A 21,137-nucleotide genomic window follows, 5' to 3' on the forward strand; every position below is an offset into this window, starting at 1 on the left:
TGCGTTTTGTTTATCCATAGATGTTTCGAAGTCCTCCTGGCTGGAGTCCTCTGGAAGAGCCCAGAGTCATGGAACTGCCTCGCCCGCAGAGGACAAGCTAACCCATCCCTGGGATTTGCCTTGAAAACTTGTGCTGCCCAGTGCAGTCGCTGCTGGATTTCCTTTCTCAGGTATGTCTGTCGTGCGGCCTGCCAGGTGAAGCACTCACAGGGATGCTGGCAAAGTGGTGATAAAACTCACTGCACTGCTACATGGCTTCAGGCCATGTATGTGGAAAGAAATGATGCTTGCTTACTGCATTAAGCTCACTGAGCTTTTGGGTGGAAAAGCAAAGCGTAAGTGATTATTAGACTGTTTGATTAAATGGTGTTTAATAGATACTGCAATAAAAGCTTTTATGATTAGCTGGGCCTGGCCGCACCTGCCTGGGGAGCTGGGCTCTGCCTGCTGGCAGGGTTCAGGCTCCCGATAAAACCTGTGGGGAGAGGCACAGAGATGCTCCTCAGGCAAGTTGTCGTGGTCCTACCAGAGGGCCCCTGCAGGGTTCAAATCATGATCAGTAAAAGTGACTTGAAAATGCTCTGAAAAAAATGTCAGATAGGAAGTACCAATTTGATGCAGTTTCGGTATCCCTCAGGATTGCATGGACGTCCTGAAGTGCCCAGCTGGAAGGGCTTTGAGGGGCAGAACCACACCAACCTCCAGCAGCCTGGCCAGGCTGGGAGCTAGCTGGGAAGCTGGGGACTGACATTCTTCTAAAAAGTGGCCTTAGGTATTCAAAAAAGGAGTGTTCCTAAATATTTTTTCCATAGAGATGTTTGTGTATCTTTACAGTCAGGTATGGATACCTTAAAAAACCTTAAGGAAATTTCCTGTGGGTCATAAAAGCCACTTCGTATGCCATCCCAGTGATTAAATGAAGTTATGGCTGGATAAAGCGGTGGCCTAATGGAATTTCAGAGGGGAAAAGAAGGCCAAAGACACCTCAGATTTATTAAACTACAGTCTCCCCTCATTGCTTACAGCAGAAATCAAACTCTGCTTGTGGTTATAACTCACTGTAACGACCTTACTGACTTGACTCGCGAGCACTTCTGGTTTTTAATTGGGGCATTTGCCTGAGAAACAGCTGAGCCGCACAGACGGGTTCTTTTTACGGCCCGCTACTCCGAATCGACAGAGCCGTGCGCTTGTTTTTTCCGCCAGGCGTTTTAACGAGTAACAAGCGCGGGGAGCTGGGAAGCCCATCCGGCTGCAAAGCCCCGTCCTGCGCCAGGAGGCCGGCGAGCACGACACCTCCGCGGCGGCGGCAGAGGAAGAGGCCGCGGCCAGGCCGCGCGGAGGCCGTGGCGACGGAGGCGGTGCCGGGCCGGGGCCCTCCCGCCGGGGGCGGGCCGCGGGGCAGGGCCGGGCGCGGGCGCGGCGGGGGCCGCCCGGGTGGGCGGGGGGCGGGCCGGGCCGGGCCGGGCCGTGCCGCGGCTCCGCCGTGCGGGGGCAGAGCCGGGGCCGGCCGGGTGCGGGAGAGGAGCCGGGGCCCCGCCGCCCCGTCGGAGCGCGCCGGGAGCCCCGAGGAGGAGCGGCCGCGGCGCGGTGATGGGGCTCGGAGGGGAGCCCGGCGCCGCCTCCTCGCTTCTGGGCAGCGGGAGCCCCTCTTCGGCGCAGGGCAGCTGAGCCCCTCTCGCCGCCGAGCACGGGACGAGGTTTTACCGCTCGGTTCCCAGGATCGCCGCCTCCAGCCCCGAGCGAGCCTCGGTCGCCGGCCGCGGATTTTCCGTCTGGTCCCCCCCCCGTCCGGGCGGAGGCTGCCCGGGAGGCTCGGCGGGGAGCCGGGAGCCTGGAGCCGGGCCGCGGCGTGCGATGGATTGAGGCGTGCCCGGCTGCGCCCCGAGCCTGGCCCCTCGATGCGATGGGCAAGCGGGGGCTCCTCGGCACCCTCTGTTACCTGATGGTCAACGCGCCCCTGCTCTTCGGCGTGACCGGTGAGTGGGGGGCTCCCGGGGCCGGCACCGGCGGGGAGCCGGGGCGGGAGGGCGGCGGGGGCGGCGGGCAGCAGTGCCTCCGGCCGGGGGCTTCCCCGGAGGACCGGGGGGGAGAGGGGGTGGGAAGGGAGTTCAGGCCCCCGACAAACCTCTCCTGCCCGCTGGAGCCGCGGCACCGGCTTGTCACGGTGCAGAGTGCCCGGTCCGCCCGAAAGCGCTCAGCCCCTGGGCTCCGGCAGCTCCCACTCACCGAAGAAGTCTGGTGCTGGCTTTGAACCTCCCGTTAACCAGCCCTTGTCCCTCTGTCTTCCCCTCCCAGGTACCTTTACCGAAGTTCCCAAAGATGTGACTGTTAGGGAGGGAGATGATATTGAGATGCCTTGTGCTTTCCGAGCCAGTGGATCCACCTCGTACTCCTTGGAAATCCAGTGGTGGTACCTTAAAGAACCAGCCAGAGAACTTGCACACGAATTAGCCATCAGCGTCCCCGGCAGCAGGAGCAAGGTAACGCGGTGCTGCGTAGACGTGTCCATGCAGTGTGTGCACAGGGTGGTCAGGATGGACCCTGCGGTCCCAGAGAGGACAGTGGGTACTGGCAAGCAGGTGGAAGCACTGGGACAGGGAGGTCGGGGCATGTGCCGGGGGGCTTCACCCCAGGAAAAAAAAAAATAAAAATAGTGCTTTAAGGATCGTAAATAGAAAACGCTAAATGTCCTGCTACAAAATCAGCAATGAAGACTCGAGAGAGGCAGTCAAAAGTAGCTGTAGTATGAAATGGGAATGAGGAAAAGAAAGTGCTGCTGTGAGCTCTGCTGGGAATCGCCATGAGAGGTGGGACAGCCTCCGTCTGCACCCTGATAGAGCAGATAAAGGCATGAGAGAAACACCTCTCTGCCTTCAGATGTTACATACATCGCAGTCTGAATATGCAAACGCACACGGTTTCTTGGGCTCTCATAAGCACCTGTGTCTGTACCTGGAGCTTGGCAAGATGCTTCCACGCAGTTGGGTGAAGAAATTAAAATGCATGGAGTTCAATCTCGCGTGTTCTCTCCCCTAGCAAGCCGTCTGGCTGGAGGGCAGGCTCTGCTGTGAGGCACTCGGCTGCCTTTCCCCAGGTGGTGCTGCAGCCCCCAGCCCCGCTGCGGCGATTTGGGGTGCCGACCCTGTAGCGCGGGGCACGGCCCCCCCAGCCCCACAGCAGCCGCCTGCACCAGCTGCCCTCAGCCCTCCGCTCGTTTTTCTGCCGCGCTCGGATAGCGACACAGAGCAGAGCGTACCGCCGCTGAGCTAATGCGGTGCCGCCTGGCAGGGGAAAGTGTAAGTCACTTGTCAGGCGGGGAAATAAATCGCTCGGATTTAAACGTCTTCTTTAACCTCCTGTAAACGCCGTGAGTTGCGTTCACAATAGACGATGACGGGCTGCGCCTGCGGGATGACGGCCGGCTCTCCGGGAGGCGCATCCTGGGGCTCCGAGGCGCCGCTCGGTGCCGGGGGGCGGCACGGCTGCAAGGGGAGATCCTCGGGGGCTGTCGGGGCTGTCCCCCGGGCTGTGGGCAGAGGAGCGTCTCGGGGTGCGCTGCCAGAGCTGCCTCTCATCCTTGTCCTTTCCGTTCCCGCAGGTGGCAAACAAGGACGCAACGAAAATCAGCGTAAGTGCAGCTGGGGTGGGGGGGCGCGCACCCCTCCCGTGCACGTCGGGTTCCCCCCCCCCCCCCTCCTCCTCCACCGGGAGCTCCTCGCACGACCGGAGTGGGGGGGGGGGGGGGAGGTTGACCGGGCTCCTCGAGCACCCCTCGGGGGGGCTCCAGCCCGAGGGGCCGGGCCGGTTGCTGAGCGGCGTCGGGGCACTCTCTTGCAGACGGTGCGCGTCCAGGGCAACGACATCTCGCACCGGCTGCGGCTGTCGGGCGTGCGGCGGCAGGACGAGGGCGTCTACGAGTGCCGCGTGGCGGACTACAGCGCCGACGAGACGCAGGAGCACAAGGCACAGGCGCTACTGCGCGTCCTGTCCCGCTTCGCCCCCCCCGACGTGCAGGCGGCCGAGGCGGTGTCGCACATCCAGAGCGGGGCGGCCCCGCGCCGACACGGCCCCGCCGCCAGGGCCACGCCGCCGCCCGGGCCCGGGCCGGGCAAGCGCCCGCCGCCGCCCCCCCCGGCCGACGGGGGGCCCTCCGCCGCTAGCACCGCCGCCACGGCCTCCTCGTCGGCCTCGCCGCCGCCCGGGCAGGCCGCCATCCTCCGGCAGCAGCACGGGTCAGGTAGGGCGCGGCGGGGCCCGGGGGGCAGCGGAGCGAGCGTGAAACGGCCCCCGAGGGAGGGGCGCGGGGGGGGGGGGGCGCAGCCCGGAAAGGTTTCGGGGCGGCTGCAGCGCGTGCTGCGGGGGGGGCCCGGTGCCACGGTGCCGTGCTGAGGGTGCGGGACAGAGCTGGAAAGCTCCGCTTACGCTGCCGACGGCAAGGCGTGGGACGAGGAATGCGGGCTGAAATCTGCGCTGCAAAGGTACTGCCAGCAGCCTGCTGCTGCTCCTGCCGAGGCGGAGCTCGTCGCCACTCACGTCGAACAAACGCCCTGCCGAGTCACCTGTGCGAGATGGGGAGCGGGCACACGGCACCGGCTGTGCAGGGAAAGCCCCGAGCTCCCCTCGCTGCTTGGTCTCTTCTGACACAAATTCACAATCCTCAGGCAGGAATATTCACGCTTCTTCCTGGCACCTCTTCACAGACGGAGCAAATGTTTGCAGGTTTTTGCTCATAGTAAAGGAAAACTGTCACTCGTGGTCTGCTGTGACCTGCTAATGCTTTAGAGGTGCAGCGTTTTCTCTGGTTATGACCTTTTGCTGTTTGTGAAGAATTTGGTTTGTTTCTCAGGTAGAAGTTTATGTGAAAATTAAGTTTTACTATCTGTTAAGACTGTAAGTTACGTATTCACTGGTAACTAGTGCAAGGCAGAGTGATAATTCCTGAGGTGTAGTTACAGGTGCCTGGGGCACATCAAAAAGTTCTAGTTGCTTTTGCTGAATTCGGTGACCACAACAAATGAACCCAACGCCACAATACATCTGTTCTTTGCTATTGGAAAGACCAGCTTCTCCCTCAGAGCCCAGGGCTGGTGACTGTTTTTGTGTTTCTTCATTCCTCTCTCCGATAGTGAGTATTCTTGCAGTGTTTTCCATGCGAACGACAGAAGTTTCATTTAGGATTTGCAGTACCGTGCACCCTGCCTGCTGCACCCGGAGCTTACATGGTGCATACAAACTAAAAACGGGATGATGGAAGCTCTGGGCTCAGCTCCATCTCAACAGATGGATGTGAGCGTGTGCCGCCAGGACAGCGTGTCACATATGTCTGTTAGGGCAGGACCCCTGCCCAGAGCGTCTAAACTGCTGTCTGTCCTGGTTTTTTACATGTCTGTGCTTTGGGGATGTGGTACGGCTGCATCATTTCTAGGCTTTATTACATATTGAAAATGAAATATAAGCATTGTGGCCAGCACTGGAGATAATGGAGTGACAATAATCACTGAAAAAGGTGGTGAAATTCAGGAGGGTATTTTGTGGGGATCTCCAGATGGAGAGTGATGCAAAGAGGGCTGCAGCATGGCTAAAACAAAGCCTCCTGCTGTGACACCGCTTAGTGCTCACTGGCAGCTGCCAACACTGCCACGCTGTGGCGGCTTCCCTTCAGGGACAACGCTGAGGGTGGCGTAGGAGCACACGACTCTTGTTGATGTTATTTAATTTAGTAAGCTATAAACCAGCAACTGCCATTCTCTCTGTACAAGGGAGGCAACTCCTTTTGTATTTTTGCTACGGTCCTCTGTGAAAATAGCATCTTTTTGCACTGTTTAAATCAAGAAACCCAAATGACAGGCTTCTACTTTGGCTTACTGTAATTTCTGTGTTTGTGGCAGCTGCCTCTAAGTACTTGCAAATAAAGCATCAACCCCAGCATGGCTCAGGAGATTGACAACTGGAAGGCTTGACACTCAAATCTCCAGTTCGGGTGCCTTCTGGTCCAGAGCTGTCTGAGCCTTACTACCAGTGGATGTCTCCCTGGTCGCTTTGGTAAGCGGATTGCTGCTTGCTGCCCTCATCCCCGGTGTGTTTAGACAGACTGGGCTGGGCACTTAGTTTGAAGCAGAGAGAGATGGCTTGGTATGGAGACAAGAAATGGATTTATCTACCCTAGATGAGAAGAGTTTTCTACCTATCCAGAATAAATATGTACTAATGGATAAAATGCCAGTGTGGAAGTTGGTGTGATGAGGAACCACAAGGGTTTTGCCTGCTTTTGTGAGGAAACAGAAGACTTGGATCTCCAGCACTGTCACTCTGATGGGATAAGTACTAAACTTTCTTCAAAATGTCTTAAAAAAGTGGCATCATCATGCTTCAGAGTTCCCCTTTGTATGGTGAAGTGGTGTTCTTTAGAGCTGTTCTAAGTGGTAGTTAATTTTCTTCATAAAGAATTCTGTCTCTTTATAGGAAATATTTTGACTGTTTTGTTTTTTTTTTTGTTTTTTTTTTCTGTTAACTGGAAGCCCTCTTTCAAGTCCTCCCCATCAAGGCAGTGTAGCAGCTGGCTTTCCACAGAGTAGGACCATAAGATCAAACCAGGTGTTTGCTCACATATGGTGTATGAGACTGCAGGACCTGGTCCTGTGTTGGTGTATGGCTTACAGACATGCATAGTGGCATGGTATGTATACCTCATTAGCATATTTTGAGCATGGTAGCACAGATGCAGATAAGTACTTGCACCAAATCTGTGTGCAACAGTTGAATCATTTCATACAATTACTCTCAAACGTATTTAGCATTTGTAAGTCTTCATTGTACATGGGGGTATTTCCTCTGTGTAAAAGTAGAAATGGGCTCAAACAATGCGTTTGCTGTCAGTGATTAAGAAACACCCTCATGTAATAATACACTGGAGAGCTCTGCCTAAAAGCTGATGGTATGGCACTAGCTAGTATTTCCTTGATTAATTGCGATCTAATCCTATTTTCATTGCAATAGTTCAATATGTTCAGTGTAGCAAGATAGGGTCTGTATGTGCTGTATTTCAGTAAATGCGATTATAGATCAAATGCTGCTTTCAGATGTGCCTGCAGGGTTCTTGTTGACTTCAGTTGGAGTCCCAGTCATGCATGGACTGTGGAAAAATGTGATTCTTTACATCTTCTTGTTGAACTGAAACATGAATTTATTAGAATAACTGTGTCTGTCATTGAGATGCTTTAAAGAACACTGAGTCCCATCTGACAGTCCAGGTCATAAATGGAAAATCCATAGTTTGGGAAAAGTAATCTGAAATCATATTTGGCAAAAAGTTGTGATCAGCATCACAGTGTGTAAGGGAATAGATGTGATGTGACAGACAAACTGCCCAGTGTGTCAGAAGTGTTAGCTGCTCAAATAGGACTCTATCGGTAATGTTTAAACTACAGTCTGAAAACTCAGTGCTGTGATCTCATGAGATACAAAAACATTACAGCTCATCTGTCATTAAGGTAGACTAAAGTAGAAACTGAAAATACCTTATTAAGACTGCAAGGAGGTAAAGGTCTGCTGGTAAAGTCATTGTTCTTAATACTGTTAGAGTTCTCCATGTGGCTCTAAAGGAGAAGAAGTGCTTAGCTTTCAAATTCAGTAATTGTATGCAAATTGAATCTTTACTGTAGGAATAAAAACGGGGTGAGCAAGCAAAGGACCGCATATAGTGCTAGTGTTCTTGGTTTTTACAGGGTAAATGGGAGGAATAGGAGAGGAACTTCCTGTCCCAGGAAGTTCTTAGTCCAAATGAGGGGATGGACACATGGCAGGAAGAACAATGAGCGAGTTTGTCAAGTGTGTGGTGGTTGTGAAACTAAACACAGAATGTTAATTCCGAATCTCCTAAATCCGAGTTTAGTGCCTTAGTCATGAGCCTAACCTTGTCATCTGATAGCAGAGGTAATAACCAGGATCTCTGCACTGACCTTCGGGGAGGCAGATTGGCTGTATTACGTGCTACCAAATGGTCTCCAAAATGAGTGCCTGTGTATTTGCTTTGGGGCAATTTTTAGTTTAACTTCTGAGCAGAATTGAGATCAGACATTGCAGCTTCCAAATTCCCTTTTATTTGTTTGATCTCTAGCCACAAAGCTCTGAAGTGAGAGCTTTAAATAAAATAAACAAAGATGGGAGTGTGAAACAAGAAACTGTGCTTCATTATGCTTAGAGTGCTCTAGGAAAGACAGAGAAACTCATGTGTTATGCAGAGATGAAGTGTTCACAGCAAGGAACAGAAGTCTTCACTTCATGCCTATCCTCCTTCCTTTCCTCCCCCCCCCCCCGAAGCCCCTCCAGTTCAGTCCCTGTGCATGAGCAACTCCCACTGATGCTTGGAAGAACAGTGCATACACAAAGTCGAGCTGTGGCAGCCCACCTTGAGGCAGGAGACCATGCTGGGAGCATCACACCTCCACTGGGGACTGGGAAGCAGCTTTGCTGCTGGTGGTGGCTTTTATTTTTTGGTTGCTTTTGTTTTTGTTTTGAGTTTTAGAGATGGGAACGCAGTTTCTTGATTATGGTGAACTGTGGCTTGTTGGAGGCTGTGGTTGAGTTTGGATTAACTTCTCAGTGAGAGTTTGGGTCGAGGGCTCTTCTGGCTCTGTCAGAATTTGAGTGACTGTGCATGCCAGTCTGAGCAACAGCCAGGACGTCTCATTTGTCTTTGATAGATGAGCTTTTCACAAAATAGCAAGAAAGGGAAGTCTCTATTTTGTTGTACAGCTTAGCCTCCCATCTCTGTAATGTATGGATCCCCTTCACTCCCCCCATACTTTTTATGAGACCATACACAAGCTCCCATACCATAGCTGTTTGTAGTTAAATGCAACCTGGGTCGCATCACATTTTCCTTTACATTAAATAAAGTAGCAAAACACAGAGGCCAGAACTGAATTATCAGGCTGACCTCCTAAATGTCACTGGATAATAAACACACAAAAAGAATTCTCATTAAATACACATCACTAGCACTTCAATATCTAGGCAAATTAGACTCCTTTGGGGACAAGTGAGGTCAAATATCTTATTTTGTATGTGTGTAATATGGATTAACTCTTGAACTGGACAAAAGCACAAACTGCAGTAGTGTGTCACCTCAATACCTAGGGCAGAAACAAGCTGTGCTAGGGTGTTTCTGTACTGCAGAAATGCAGTTTGAGTAACCTCCTTTGAGTGATTCTAGCTTGTTTCTTGGAGGGCAAGACAGACAAAACTGTACTAACCTATTCTATGAAAGCCTGTGTAGTGTCCTTGAAGAAATTTGATTATTAGTTGAACTTCTTTAATATCCTCCAGTTACAGATGAGAGAATACTAAAAACAAACAAACTGAAGCAACGAAAGGAGTGTTGCAAGATGCTGTAATTAATGTAGTAGCTGTATATAAAATTGGTTTAGACTTTGGAATGATATTTCTCATTTGTGAGTGAGTAATAGAAATTTGTGTGACGAAGGCTGAGTGCAGCCATGTGTCTTTTTGCATGAACGGACAACATGTAGGACAAGAATATACATGTACCATGGTTGGTGGGCTTTTTTGGGGGTACAGTTTTCTTATAGGTTGCAAAATGGAGCCTGAGTTTGAAGTACAAGCTAACAGGCTGTATAATATGCAAGGGAGGCAGAGAATTGTTACATCTTCACCACCTCTGATGCAGCTTTACTGATGTATGATCTAACACTTGAACTGTGTTGTGGATTATATGATATCCATATATTTTAAGTGGCATGCTTAGCAGTCATAGCACTGAAGAACATCGAGGCAATCGTAATGGGACTGGTTTTGAGAAGGATCATGGTGGCCTGTAGTTGAAAAGCAAACATAAAGCAGGAGCTGGCAGGGAATGAACCTCAGGGCAATCCTGTGAAGACGGTGCTTCCACCTGACAAGGCTGTACTGGTAATAAGAGGGGTTTCTTCAGGGTTTTGATTTAGCATTGCTAAAGCAGTGAGAATGCTGGCAGGTTTGCTACGGCTGTTTATTACGTGTATTTATTTTTTTTTTAATTAGATAATGGCAGAGCAATGCCATAAGTCAATAATAAACAGTTCAAATAGGTTTGCATTGGAAAAAATGGGGTTGTCAGTGGAATGGTATTATTTGTCACAGCAGCAGTTAACAACCAACTATTTTATACTGCTAGGCTGTTATCAGTTGGGAGGCAATTTTATTAGCTGGAAAGTGGCAGTTTGGCAGAGCAGCAACTGTGCTCTGTGGAGAAGTCAGCATGAGGGCTGGCAGGTCGCTGTGCCCCGGCTGGAGAGCAGCACTGTGCTAGCGGAGCTTGCGTAGGATGCCCAGAGCTGCTGGGGTGTCTGGTCTTACCCTGCGTTTGTACAGCTGTGGCTAGGAAACAGAGCATCCTTCTGGTGCTTGCTAGGAGCAGCAGCTAGCTTCGACACAAGGCAGAGCACAGTCAGCAATTCCTCTGATAGCCATCCTGATCTGTGTCTGTTGTGTTATTGGCTGCTGGTCACGTGTAAAATTCACCCCTTATTTGTACTACTGTGTGCATTTTAAGAGCAGACTTCTAATCTGAATCCCTCTTATGCTGAGGACCTGTAGATTTTACATACAGGAGAGCACTGAGGAATATTCCGTGTCCACAGTTATTCCAGGTAACCCTCTGCTGCCTTAGGCTGTAAAGGTTTGCCTCCCTTAGGTCTAGGGCACAGCAATGTCTTCATTCAGCTAAGATCTAGAAAGTAGCAGTCAGTGGAAAGGTTTGGAGGGTCTTTGTGGGTTGTACACAAAATGTCCATGTTTGTTTATAGCAAAAAGGTGATCCCTTCCTGACAGGCTCTGCTTTTTTCAGGTACTCTCAGTACAGCATTTTTCCTTGTATCATCATGTTTTCTGCTAATGTACTTAGCTCTTTTCTTTAAGTATGGATAAGATGAGGTTATTTTTTGGAGGAAAAAAAAAAAACACAAAAACTTACGTAATCTGTACTTCTATCAGTTTAGCTTCAGTAATTCTGATTGGAATAATAATCACAGCTACACTGGCAGCTGTGATTACGATTAGCATTACTCCTAATCGTAATCAGATCAAAAATACTCTAAAAGACAATGAAGTGAGAACTGATGTGTCTGGTTCTTTACTTCTGGGTTGCAAATGTTTACAACATGTATCACATCTGCAGAATGTGAAATCGATGTTTCCATCTAGTGTGATTTTTATTGCAAGTCTTTTCTTAAGTATTGACTTCTGGAACTCTGACCACATTGCTATCCAGCTTGCATGTTTTTTGTGACTTGGCTTTTTAGTTCTCCTGCTTATAATGAAAAAATTGAGAATATGGCCCAGGCTCAGTTCAGAGCTCAGTAGCTGAAACCCTAATCCCAGCATTTTTAATCTCCCTCATGATGTGAGTTACTCGAGCTGTTGGTTTTGCTATTTGTGCACATCAGTATGCTGTGGAATTGCTCACAAAGTAGTACTGAAGAAGGATGTGCAGGGCTGGATGCTCATTTACCACCTAAACTACCACTAATGTAGTTATTTATTTTTCTGTACATTTTAGCTCAAAATTCATTTTTCACCAAATCATATTACAAAAAATTGTGTATCTCTCATTATTCAAGTGTCAAACAGTAAATTAATGGTGCTTGATTTTGTTAAGTTAGTTTTAGATAATGGAGTTGCAGAAAATTCCAGAGTGAAATAAATTCACAGTTGCATGTTTCTGGTCTCTACCATCAGGTATGTGGAGTCTTTACTTCCTGCCGAGCAGAGGTCATCTCACAGATAATAAAGCAGAAATGTTTATGGGAAGGTGCTACAAATGAGAGACCAGCTGCAGTAGAGACTGGCTTATTTAGATTCAGACCAGTATACCATATTTAGGCTGCATAATCCATATGGAATGAAGACTTCTTAAGTATTCAGGACACGTTGCTCTTCTACTCTGATGCTGTGCATAGCAGCGTTTCCTTTTGGAGCTCATTATAAATCAGTGCCGGTGTTTTCCTGAAGCTTTTCCTTAGTTTCTCCAAGAGCAGGTACTAGGAGTGGTCGGGCGGTTCATTTGGCTGGTTCCACGTGAGCCAGCTCAGCGGCTGCTCTGTCAGCGCTCGGGATACCACCTTAGCTCAATAGGCCAGTTTCATGACGGGATTGAGGCTTTCAGTAAGACTGACTGCTCTGGCTGTCTTTGTCTGCCACAGAAGGGAAGACAGCTCCCCATGTTCCACGTCCCTACTTGTAACTTTAATGGGAGATGAGTTTTTACCAGCCTGTTGTAAGAGAAATGTCGTGTTTTCCTGGCAACCTGAAAAGTGTAAGAACTTTTGATAAAGGTAGAAGTATTTCTTGCTCTCTGCTTGGTATGCATTTCCACACATTCATCAAATCAAATCCACTGCTGTAACTATACCCCCCTTTCTGTTTGTTAGTGGCCTTAATGAGGTTTGGTTGAAATGAGCTCTAATGTGATCAGAAATCCACTTCAATAATTACAGCTGCCTTAACAGAGACAAACCCAACTCCTGTACCGGCTCCTGCCTCCTTCCTATCCCATGGGTGCTCAAGCAGACTGATTTCCAGCAAAACACTGCAGTACTTCAGCAAATCAAAACTGCAGAAGGAATCTTTTTCTCTTCTACACTTTGTATCAGAACCAAACTTTTCTATCTGCATCATTTCCTTGCATGACTACACACTCCGCTCCTCACAATCTGATTTTTTTATTTTCTCACCTGTCCATAACTGATGTATGTGACCTAGTTTTCACAGAATGCATTAAAGCAGGGACTTCAGGGTATTCAAGAGGGCTTAAGCATGTCAGTAGATGTGTTCAGGGAGCTGGGAGATTCTGTTTCACAAGGAAACAAGATTCCCCTGGTCTCCTTAGCAGCGCTGTCATGCCTCTCAAAATGCTGTAATTTCCATGCCTTTCCTGCTACCTGTGCTGTAGATTACCACCGAAGCACCAAAGTCCTGTCCTAGATGGGCTTTTTCAGATGTGACATAAAGAACAATCAAAATTTAAGAACCAGGATGCTACATAGAATTGTATTTATTCCTTAAAGAAAGATGCTTATTTTTCTGCCTGTACTGGAAATGGGTGTTGTGTTGCCCTTTGTGCAGTCTCTGTGGAATTATCCAGCCTGTTGTATGTTACCGCCACCTTCATTCACACGAGTTCGGTCCAGCACATACACAGATACAGGTACAGGCAAACATCAGATCATTTCAGGAGGACTGTACACTCCAAATGAAAATACAAATCTTATTTTAAATATTGAAACCTGTTGGCTTTCCAAAGCTAGGCGTAGCTTTCAGTTACCCTTGCTAGAGTGTATTTTGGCAATTAATTTCTAAGTAGAGGCCTGAACATTGTACTGGATTTCTTAAAAAGGGAAGGCAAACAAAAAGTGTAACTGAAAAGATCTAAAATGATGACAAAATTGTACAATACTACTCGTGTCTTCTGGCTAGTAAAACTGGTTTCTGTTTTCTGAAGATTTTGAGGCTATAGTAATAGTTTCACCCTGGTGATCTATAAGTCTTGATGGCTTGGATGAAGGCGGAGAGTAGGACCACTAATATTTGCCTGCATCGTTTCATGGAAGTCAGCACGTATTTATTTCTATGCAGTGGTTTTTCTTGTTTGTTTCATTGGTTTTTGGTTTTTTGTTTTTTTGTTTTTTTTTTTAAGATGAGTTATAGAAAGCTGTTCCAAAATTCAGCCAATCGTAAACAAAAATGTGTAGGGGGTAGGAAACTAATTTTGTCATTATGCCCTCTAAGCAGGTTCAGTGGTGAGCACATTCCATCCCATGCAGTTGCCTATAAATATTCAGGAGGTCACCATTGCCAGAATTAGCAGCATCAGGAGGTGCCTAGAGTTTGTCTGGGAGCATGTGCTGAAGTTAGCAGGGGCTCTGGATGCACTTCTGCATGCATTGGAGGAGCAGCCCTTGGTGAGCAATAGGAAGGCAAGTTCCACAGTGTGTGTTAAAAACCACAATAGCAGAACCGTAGCATGAGTTGTGCTGCAGGTATCTCAGAGCAGAAGGCCATATGCAGCTTGTAAGATGCAGTTTCAAACTGTGGAGTAATTCTGATGTGGTGTAGCTATTATCTCTGCAGTTCAGTAAGTGTATAGTGACTTTAGTAATGGTGTCTTTTTAATTAAAAACTTCTAAGAAGCTCTTAGATCTGAAGTTTGGTGAAGTGCTCCAAATTTATGTCAGTGAGAGAATTTGTTTTATATAAGAGGTAATTTGCCTGTAATGATCCGTGACCAATAACCCATACAAAACCTTATTTTTTCCCGAGATACAATAGTAGGAGTAGTTTCTCCAAGAATATCTCTCGCACAGTCTAAAGTTTCTGGACTGAGAGAATAAATCAATCTGTATGGTCAGTTTGGTCGCTGACCTCTTAATGAAATGCCAGGTTTGAGAGTTTTTATTGAACATTAGTCTGTAAGGAAATAGGCTGAGGCTCACAGTGTCACTGCATAAAAGCCAGTACAGAGAAATGGGTTAGTGATGCTGCCAGGTGGGGTCTCAGTTCCATCTGAAAGACATAGTCAAATTTTAGGCGTTACATCGTTGTTCAAGGAAAATAAACTATTGGGATCTTTTGGCTTTTTACTACAACTGTCCCAGCATCTTGCTACCATCACAGAGAGGAACACCAAGTGACTGTTCATATTCCTTCTAGGAAGAAGAATAGGAAACGGCTGGAAACTGTGTTTTGGCCATTGGTTAAATATAGCTGGTAGAATAATCATCCCATTTTTAACATGTGTCACAAGTCAGTTGGTTAATTAATGGTTGTTTTCAATTGGATGAACTGCTTTAAGTCCAAATTTGATGAATGCTTGCACAAAACAAATTATTAAGTAGAAAACTACAGTAAAACATTATTATGTTGTAAATCCAGAAGAAGGATGAGTGATGCCAAAGAGCAATTCACCATACACGAACAGAACAATTTGTTATTGTTCTACTTAGTGCTAGACTCTCCCTTTAAGCCATGTGCATATAAATAATTTAACAAAAAAAATGTAAATCTGTGTAGTGGTGAGTAAGCTTACAGAAAAAAAAATCAAATGAATATTCAGAACATAAATGAAATAATTTATTTTAAGTGCTTGTACTTTCCAAGTAACTGTGTATTCCTGATTTAAAGTCTCTGGATAGTAGCACTCTGTTCTCAAATCCGGGTCAGATCTCATGTCCAGGCCCTGGTGATCAAGACCACATTCTGTTTATTTTCATCTGCAAATGTAGCAATGACACGTTTTAAACGATTGCAGCAAAAGCAGAATTCAGGTAACTTAAGTCCAGCATGTTTATAAACAGTACTAGCTATAATGAAAATGGTTCAGGTTAACTAAGCAGGGAGAAATTAATGGAAATTGTTTACCCTCGGCTTTTGTTAAGAGGGAAGAGAATTGTACTGTTGTGTGTATCTGCTTCTACTGCTTGAATGTATTAGAGCAGAATTTTCCCCATACCAAATTGGTATGGGGAAAAAAAAAGAATAAACTTGTATTTGGTGTTCAGTAAGAATAACTGCTTTAAAATAATTTTTAAAAATACATTTAACATTTATTTAACTACTAAGAGACTTTAGCAGACTTTGAACTGAATTCTGCTGCCACATTCAGAAGATGGAGAATGTAAGTTAAAAATAACAGTAATTTTTGCAAAGAGAAAATTAAAAAAATAGATTGCATTAATTCACAGTCCTGGATCGAGATCTAAACTGAACTGGTACATAAAGTTAGAGTCAGAATGATTTTGGGCAGCAGACACACCGTGATGTGACTAATACTGCTTTCCATCCAAAATACAGGCAATCCTAACCTGGTGTTCTTGCAGCCCTTCAGCATGGTGGTTGTAAGAGCACTTGAGCTGCAAGAGCTCGTTGCTCCGGGTCCAGTTCCTTACAGTGTTTCCAGGGGAATTCCCCCCTTACAGAAGTGCAAAATTTCTTCCAACTGGATTTGTGATTGAAAGAACAAGTTGAGCTTTGGCATGGAAAAATAGGTCCTTGTGACATTTAGGATTGGGCATAACAAATAGCCAAGGCCAGATCTTCACTGCAGTGGTGGGCAGGTGTGGAAGTGGAAGAAATTCAGCACCTGCGAGTTGTGTGCAGCTGCCAGGAGCCTTGGCTGCTTGCAGTCCCTGGGCACAGCAGGGTGGCACATGGGGACCAACCTGGGCTGGAGTTCTTGCAGCTGTGCCACGTCCCAGAAGCGAGAAAAGCCATCTGACAGCTTGGAAATGAGGATGTGGTGAGTGCAAGTATGGGTCTGTTGTGTCAGTGACTGCAATTTGTGAATAAGCAGTTTGTCTTCAGATATCATGTAGCGTGTCAGGCTTAAAGACAGAAGATGGAGGTTCTTCAGCCTTTCCAGTCAGCAAACCATTTTCTCTCTGTGCTGTAGGTAAATTTTAGGGTTTTATCCTTGCTAAAATTGTAGAATATTTGTGAATCAAATGTGTATTTTTGAGGAAAAAGAATGAGACTAAATGGTAGCCTCATTCATGTACCTATAAACAAATGCATGGTGTTTGGAGCCATATAGGTACCTTAAAGGAGGCTATAGGTACATTAAAGGAGGTCATAGGTACCTTAAAGGAAGCTGTAGCAAGGTGCGGGTTGGTCTGTTCTCCCACGTGCCTGGTGACAGGACGAGGGGGAATGGGCTAAAGTTGCACCAGGGGAGTTTTAGGTTGGATCTTAGGAAGAACTTCTTTACTGAAACAGTTCTTAGGCATTGGAGCAGGCTGCCCAGGGAAGTGGTGGAGTCACCATCCCTGGAGGTCTTTAAAAGACGTTTGGATGTAGAGCTGAGGGATATGGTTTAGTGGAGACTGTTAGTGTTAGGTCAGAGGTTGGACCCGATGATCTTGAGGTCTCTTCCAATCTAGACAATTCTGTGATTCCGTGATATCCACATGCACCAGGGAACCAATGATCTGAACTGTGCTTGTGCTAGCAGATATGGCCGGTGAGGCTGAGTGTCCTTGGTTCTGGCTCAATCCTGAGAGTTTAGAGCCCTCTCAGAAGACTGTGCTGACAGGCCCACACGCCATGCGAAACACCAGGCTGCAGTCAGTGGCATCAGGACAGTTCTTTGCCTTGGGGATGTGATAGTACACGGCCAGTTTGTTGGGTCTGGTGTTCTGTGCTGGCAATAGGGTGACATCCTGAAGCAAAGGGAATTGCACAGAGGTGGTGTGCAAGGGTCAGCTGGGTCCATGAGGTCAGGTGGGCACCACCACACTTCAGCTGGGTGCTCTGCTCTACATGTGCTCCTGAGACAGACGTTCTGCCTGCCAAAGCCCTTGAGCTGCGTGCAGCCTGTGGCAGGTCGGAAGCCTGAGATGAAGCATTTAAGTGTTGCATACATGAAAAGGTATTTAAAAATTAAAATACTGCAAAGACTCCTGATGTGTTTTCCCTTCGTTTCTGAAGAGCCCAGAGATTTCCAAAGAACTCATTTCTCAGCTTCTGCTCTTCAACAGACATTTTGTTTACAGAAAGGGGAGATGTGAGAAGCGTTGGGAAGGCTCACACCCGTTTGTGGCAGCCTCAATCGCTGCAGCAGTGGTCGGAGTACTGCAAGGATCTTCTGCCTTCACTCTCAGTGCAGCAGGGGACCCGCTTACCCTGCCCGTGGGTCTCTGGGGGTGCAGCCTCTATGCTCTCAGCTCTGTGGGGCTTGGGACTAGATCCTGGGGCGATGAAGGCAAATCCAAGTTTGTGAGCCCCAGCATTGCTGCCTCTGAGCAGCAAGGAGGTTTTGGGGCTGGTGACAGCCTGTCCCTTGTGCTGCCCAGGACTGTGAGTTTTTGTAGCTGTTGTACTCTTTCTGGCATGCTGCTCTTTGTCTTTTTTGAAAAAAAAAAATAACCTATTGCTGCTTTAATGACCTGAGTTTGATTGTGTTTGTTAATGGTTTTCAGCTTTAAGATGAACACAGAATTTTTCTTTTTAATAACCTGCTGTTGCTAAGTGGGCAGCCCTTTGCCACGTGTGTCTGCATGCAAGGATTTAATTAAAACCTTAATAACTAAATAATCTCCACATAGTCTAGGCGTCTATGAGATAGTGCACTACGGGGACATTTCTTGAGTTCCTCAGTTGTGCACAACATTACCATGAACTGTTTTTTGATATTGGATAATAATACTCTAGCTTTGCAGGTGAGGCATATATAGATTATGAGGCAGCCTGAACAGGGAGCCCCAGAGCAATGAACTCAGGAACTTTTTGAGGTATTTCCTTTGATCATGGCACAGCTGAGAGACTTGCATCTCCTGGAGACCAAGACAAAAGTATTTGCATTAGGGTGCCTGAAGTGAATTTCTTAAATAGAAGTGGCCTCATTCCTTTTTCAAGGATACTGAACACTTTTTATTTTTTTTTTTTTAACTAACGCTTTGAGAAGTGGTTCTGACAGTGGTTCTGGGGAGCTGTCAGTACATTGGGTGTTGATCACTTCTGCTGGCAGCACTGATGGGGCTCTGCCCAGCTGCCTCTGTGCATGACAGCTGCAGCTGAGGCTCTGGTCGGGCTCCTGCTTTCACACTCAGTGGTGGAAATGTCCCGAGGCCACATCAGTCACGGCTGTGCAGCCCTGCCTGTCGTCATGTTACAGTGTCGGTGACGACGAGCATGCTAGTGCCTGTTGCAGGTTTGGAAAGGTGTTGCTGGTTGGCACTTGGGGCCCAAGTGACTGCTTCTGTGGGCCAACCTGGGCTCTTTGGTGTGGGCTCAGCAGGGTTTGGGAGTGAAAGGTGGTGACCTCTGGTCCTGCTGCACTGCCGTGTCAGGATGGCAGACCTTCTCCATGGGAAGAGGCTGTTCTTGCCCCTTGGGGACCTATGTCAGAGATCAGGCAGCCCTGGTGCCTCACAGTGCCTCAGAGCTGTGCACCTCAGCCCCATGGCCTGTACCGGGGAGAGGGAGTAGGCCATGGCACACAGTAAATACCTCTCTTTCTGCCACAGCTAACAATAATAATTTAAAATTAAAAAAATATATATATGAGCAAGTACCTTAGTTTAAGCAGCTGTGGGGCACGGATGGGAGCAATCTTGCCGTTCCAGTGAAATGACTGTAACAGATGTTTCACGTACCACCTCTGTTTTTCTATAGCTCCTGTGCACACTTTTAATTTAAAATCCTGCTCTTTCCTATAAAAGGTAAAGAAGATGTCAAGGTCCTGCTGTTCCCATTCCAAATGAAATGGGTTCATGTCCTGTTAATCAAGGAGTACAGCCACGGCATTTGTCAGTTCCCTTTAAAAGATGGGTGGCTGATACCTGTCATTTCTCAAGAAACTCTATACCAGATTAAGTTGTATTTATAGAAATCTCGATTGCTGGTGACTTGGCTGCAGCCAAGTTTAGGCATACCATTAGTGATGCATAATGAGATGACCTAAGTGGAGTTAGACTTGGGAGGGGGAAGAGAAAGCTATCTTAGTTGGATAGCTTGAGGATGCTGTTTTACTATTAAAATTAAGCTTCTGACCCCTGGCTCTGATGTGATAAAAATAAATCTTCCTGTATTTCTCTTCTGCATTTAATCTTCTATATTGGAACAGAGGAGGAAAAAAAAAAAAAAAAAACACACCTCTTCCTCTCCCTTTTCTTTCTTTTCTAGGTACAGGACCTATTTATGCTACGGACCCACTCCTATATGTGTTCCTGTTAATACTGCATAAGCTTGTACATTTATTAGTAAACCACTGATGGACTACTTCCTCCACTACTCCTCAGCCAAACAAAAAGGAACCTATTTAAAAACAGGACAAATCCCTGGCAAAACAATACCTACAGTTTTAAGGATGGACAGAAAGAGACTGAAAGAAGCATGATAAATTCTACATGGGGGGAAAAACGTATTTTTGGGGATGTCACAGAAAGTAAACCACATAAAATATTGCATCTAGTTTCCAGACTCTATGGTATAAAGCCCTGCTCTGTGCATGGCACCTATGATTTCTCTATTTTAATGTAATATTTTTTCTTTTCTGAACCTTTCCTCTGACTCTTCATTTTGCACGAACTGTTGAGCAGTTATCTTTATGACAATATGTAAAGATGTTGGGTCAAAACCCTTCCTAAGAAAGGAAATATTTTTAGTAGATTGTGTTTAGTTTTGTTTTTTTTTGGATTTCCCTTTTTTTTTTTAATTAAATTATTTCTTTTGGAGACATTTTAATTAAAAAGGTACATCTTACCATAATTAATATTCACTGTCAATAATATTTATTTTTAAATGAAGATTGGAAACAAGGTAAGACATTTGTTTATAAACTGTATTGTATATTGCTGAATAACAGTTGAATAAAAAGATTTTGAAATAAAGTTTTTACAGATGTGTGTGACTTTCTCTGTGTCTTGAAGCTCTCCGAGGATTCCCTAACTCATCACAGGACAGAAAATTGAAAAAAATGATGTATCAAGGGCAAACTAAAATTGAAATCGGTTATGTAACACACATATCCATGTATCACCAAACCCCTTACCGGAATGCATCGACAGCTGGTCGCAGAGTATAGCTACGTGTTCCTGTGCTGGTACCAGTTATCTCTGGGCAGTTAATGCAGGAGCTGGTTGGTGTAACAGCGTGAAGCTTCCAAGGTAAGCTTTTCTTCAAGCCTCTTTGAAAAAATATGCATTATCCTAGAACATTGCATTATTCTGACTTGGTTCCAGTATTTAAAATATATTAATATTTTTAAAGTTACATAATTGTCACTTGTTTTTTAGCAAGTGAGCTTTCCTCTAATAAAGCAAAGGGCTTCTCTACAGAGGTTCTGTTACTGTTTCTCTTCAAAAATGCGTGTTGTTTTTTGAGATTTTTTTAATGAGGTAACAGGATGACTTGGCAAAGAAACACAACTTTCTTTACCTGAATTTAGTGAAGCACTTTGAAATTGCCTCTGTATGACTGTGGTTCTTATCCTGTCATTTACGTAGCGTTTTAGAAAGGACCTTAATTGTGGAAGTGGTACAGCTACAGCACCAGCAGGACTCTGTCTGCAGAAGCTATGGAGCAAAAGCAGCTTGCCTCACTTCGTACCTGAGTCCTCTTCTAGAAGGAGGGTAGGAAGGGGT

At 46.7% G+C, this 21,137-nt stretch overlaps 1 protein-coding gene across 1 annotated transcript; it reads left to right on the plus strand.

The window, feature by feature from the left end:
* The first annotated feature begins 1,848 nt into the window (after window positions 1–1,848).
* Window positions 1,849–20,214, plus strand: VSTM2B (V-set and transmembrane domain containing 2B). Its single transcript, XM_084294951.1, has 5 exons — window positions 1,849–1,979; window positions 2,299–2,483; window positions 3,602–3,631; window positions 3,841–4,240; window positions 19,678–20,214. Exons 1-5 carry the CDS (start codon window positions 1,907–1,909, stop codon window positions 19,764–19,766), a joined length of 777 nt encoding a protein of 258 aa, XP_084151077.1. The 5' UTR covers window positions 1,849–1,906; the 3' UTR covers window positions 19,767–20,214.
* The last annotated feature ends 923 nt before the right edge of the window (window positions 20,215–21,137 follow it).

The sequence above is a fragment of the Netta rufina genome (genome assembly GCF_964035555.1).
Source record: "Netta rufina genome assembly, chromosome: 13".
In the NCBI taxonomy this organism is placed as follows: domain Eukaryota; kingdom Metazoa; phylum Chordata; class Aves; order Anseriformes; family Anatidae; genus Netta; species Netta rufina.

What these genes read in the sequence shown, in the direction of transcription:
- VSTM2B (XM_084294951.1), top strand. Translation starts at nt 1,907, where the DNA reads ATGGGCAAGCGGGGGCTCCTCGGCACCCTCTGTTACCTGATGGTCAAC. An exon ending in CCTGCTCTTCGGCGTGACCG is followed by an intron (nt 1,980 to 2,298) that starts GTGAGTGGGGGG and finishes TTCCCCTCCCAG; the next exon opens with GTACCTTTACCGAAGTTCCC. An exon ending in AGGACGCAACGAAAATCAGC is followed by an intron (nt 3,632 to 3,840) that starts GTAAGTGCAGCT and finishes ACTCTCTTGCAG; the next exon opens with ACGGTGCGCGTCCAGGGCAA.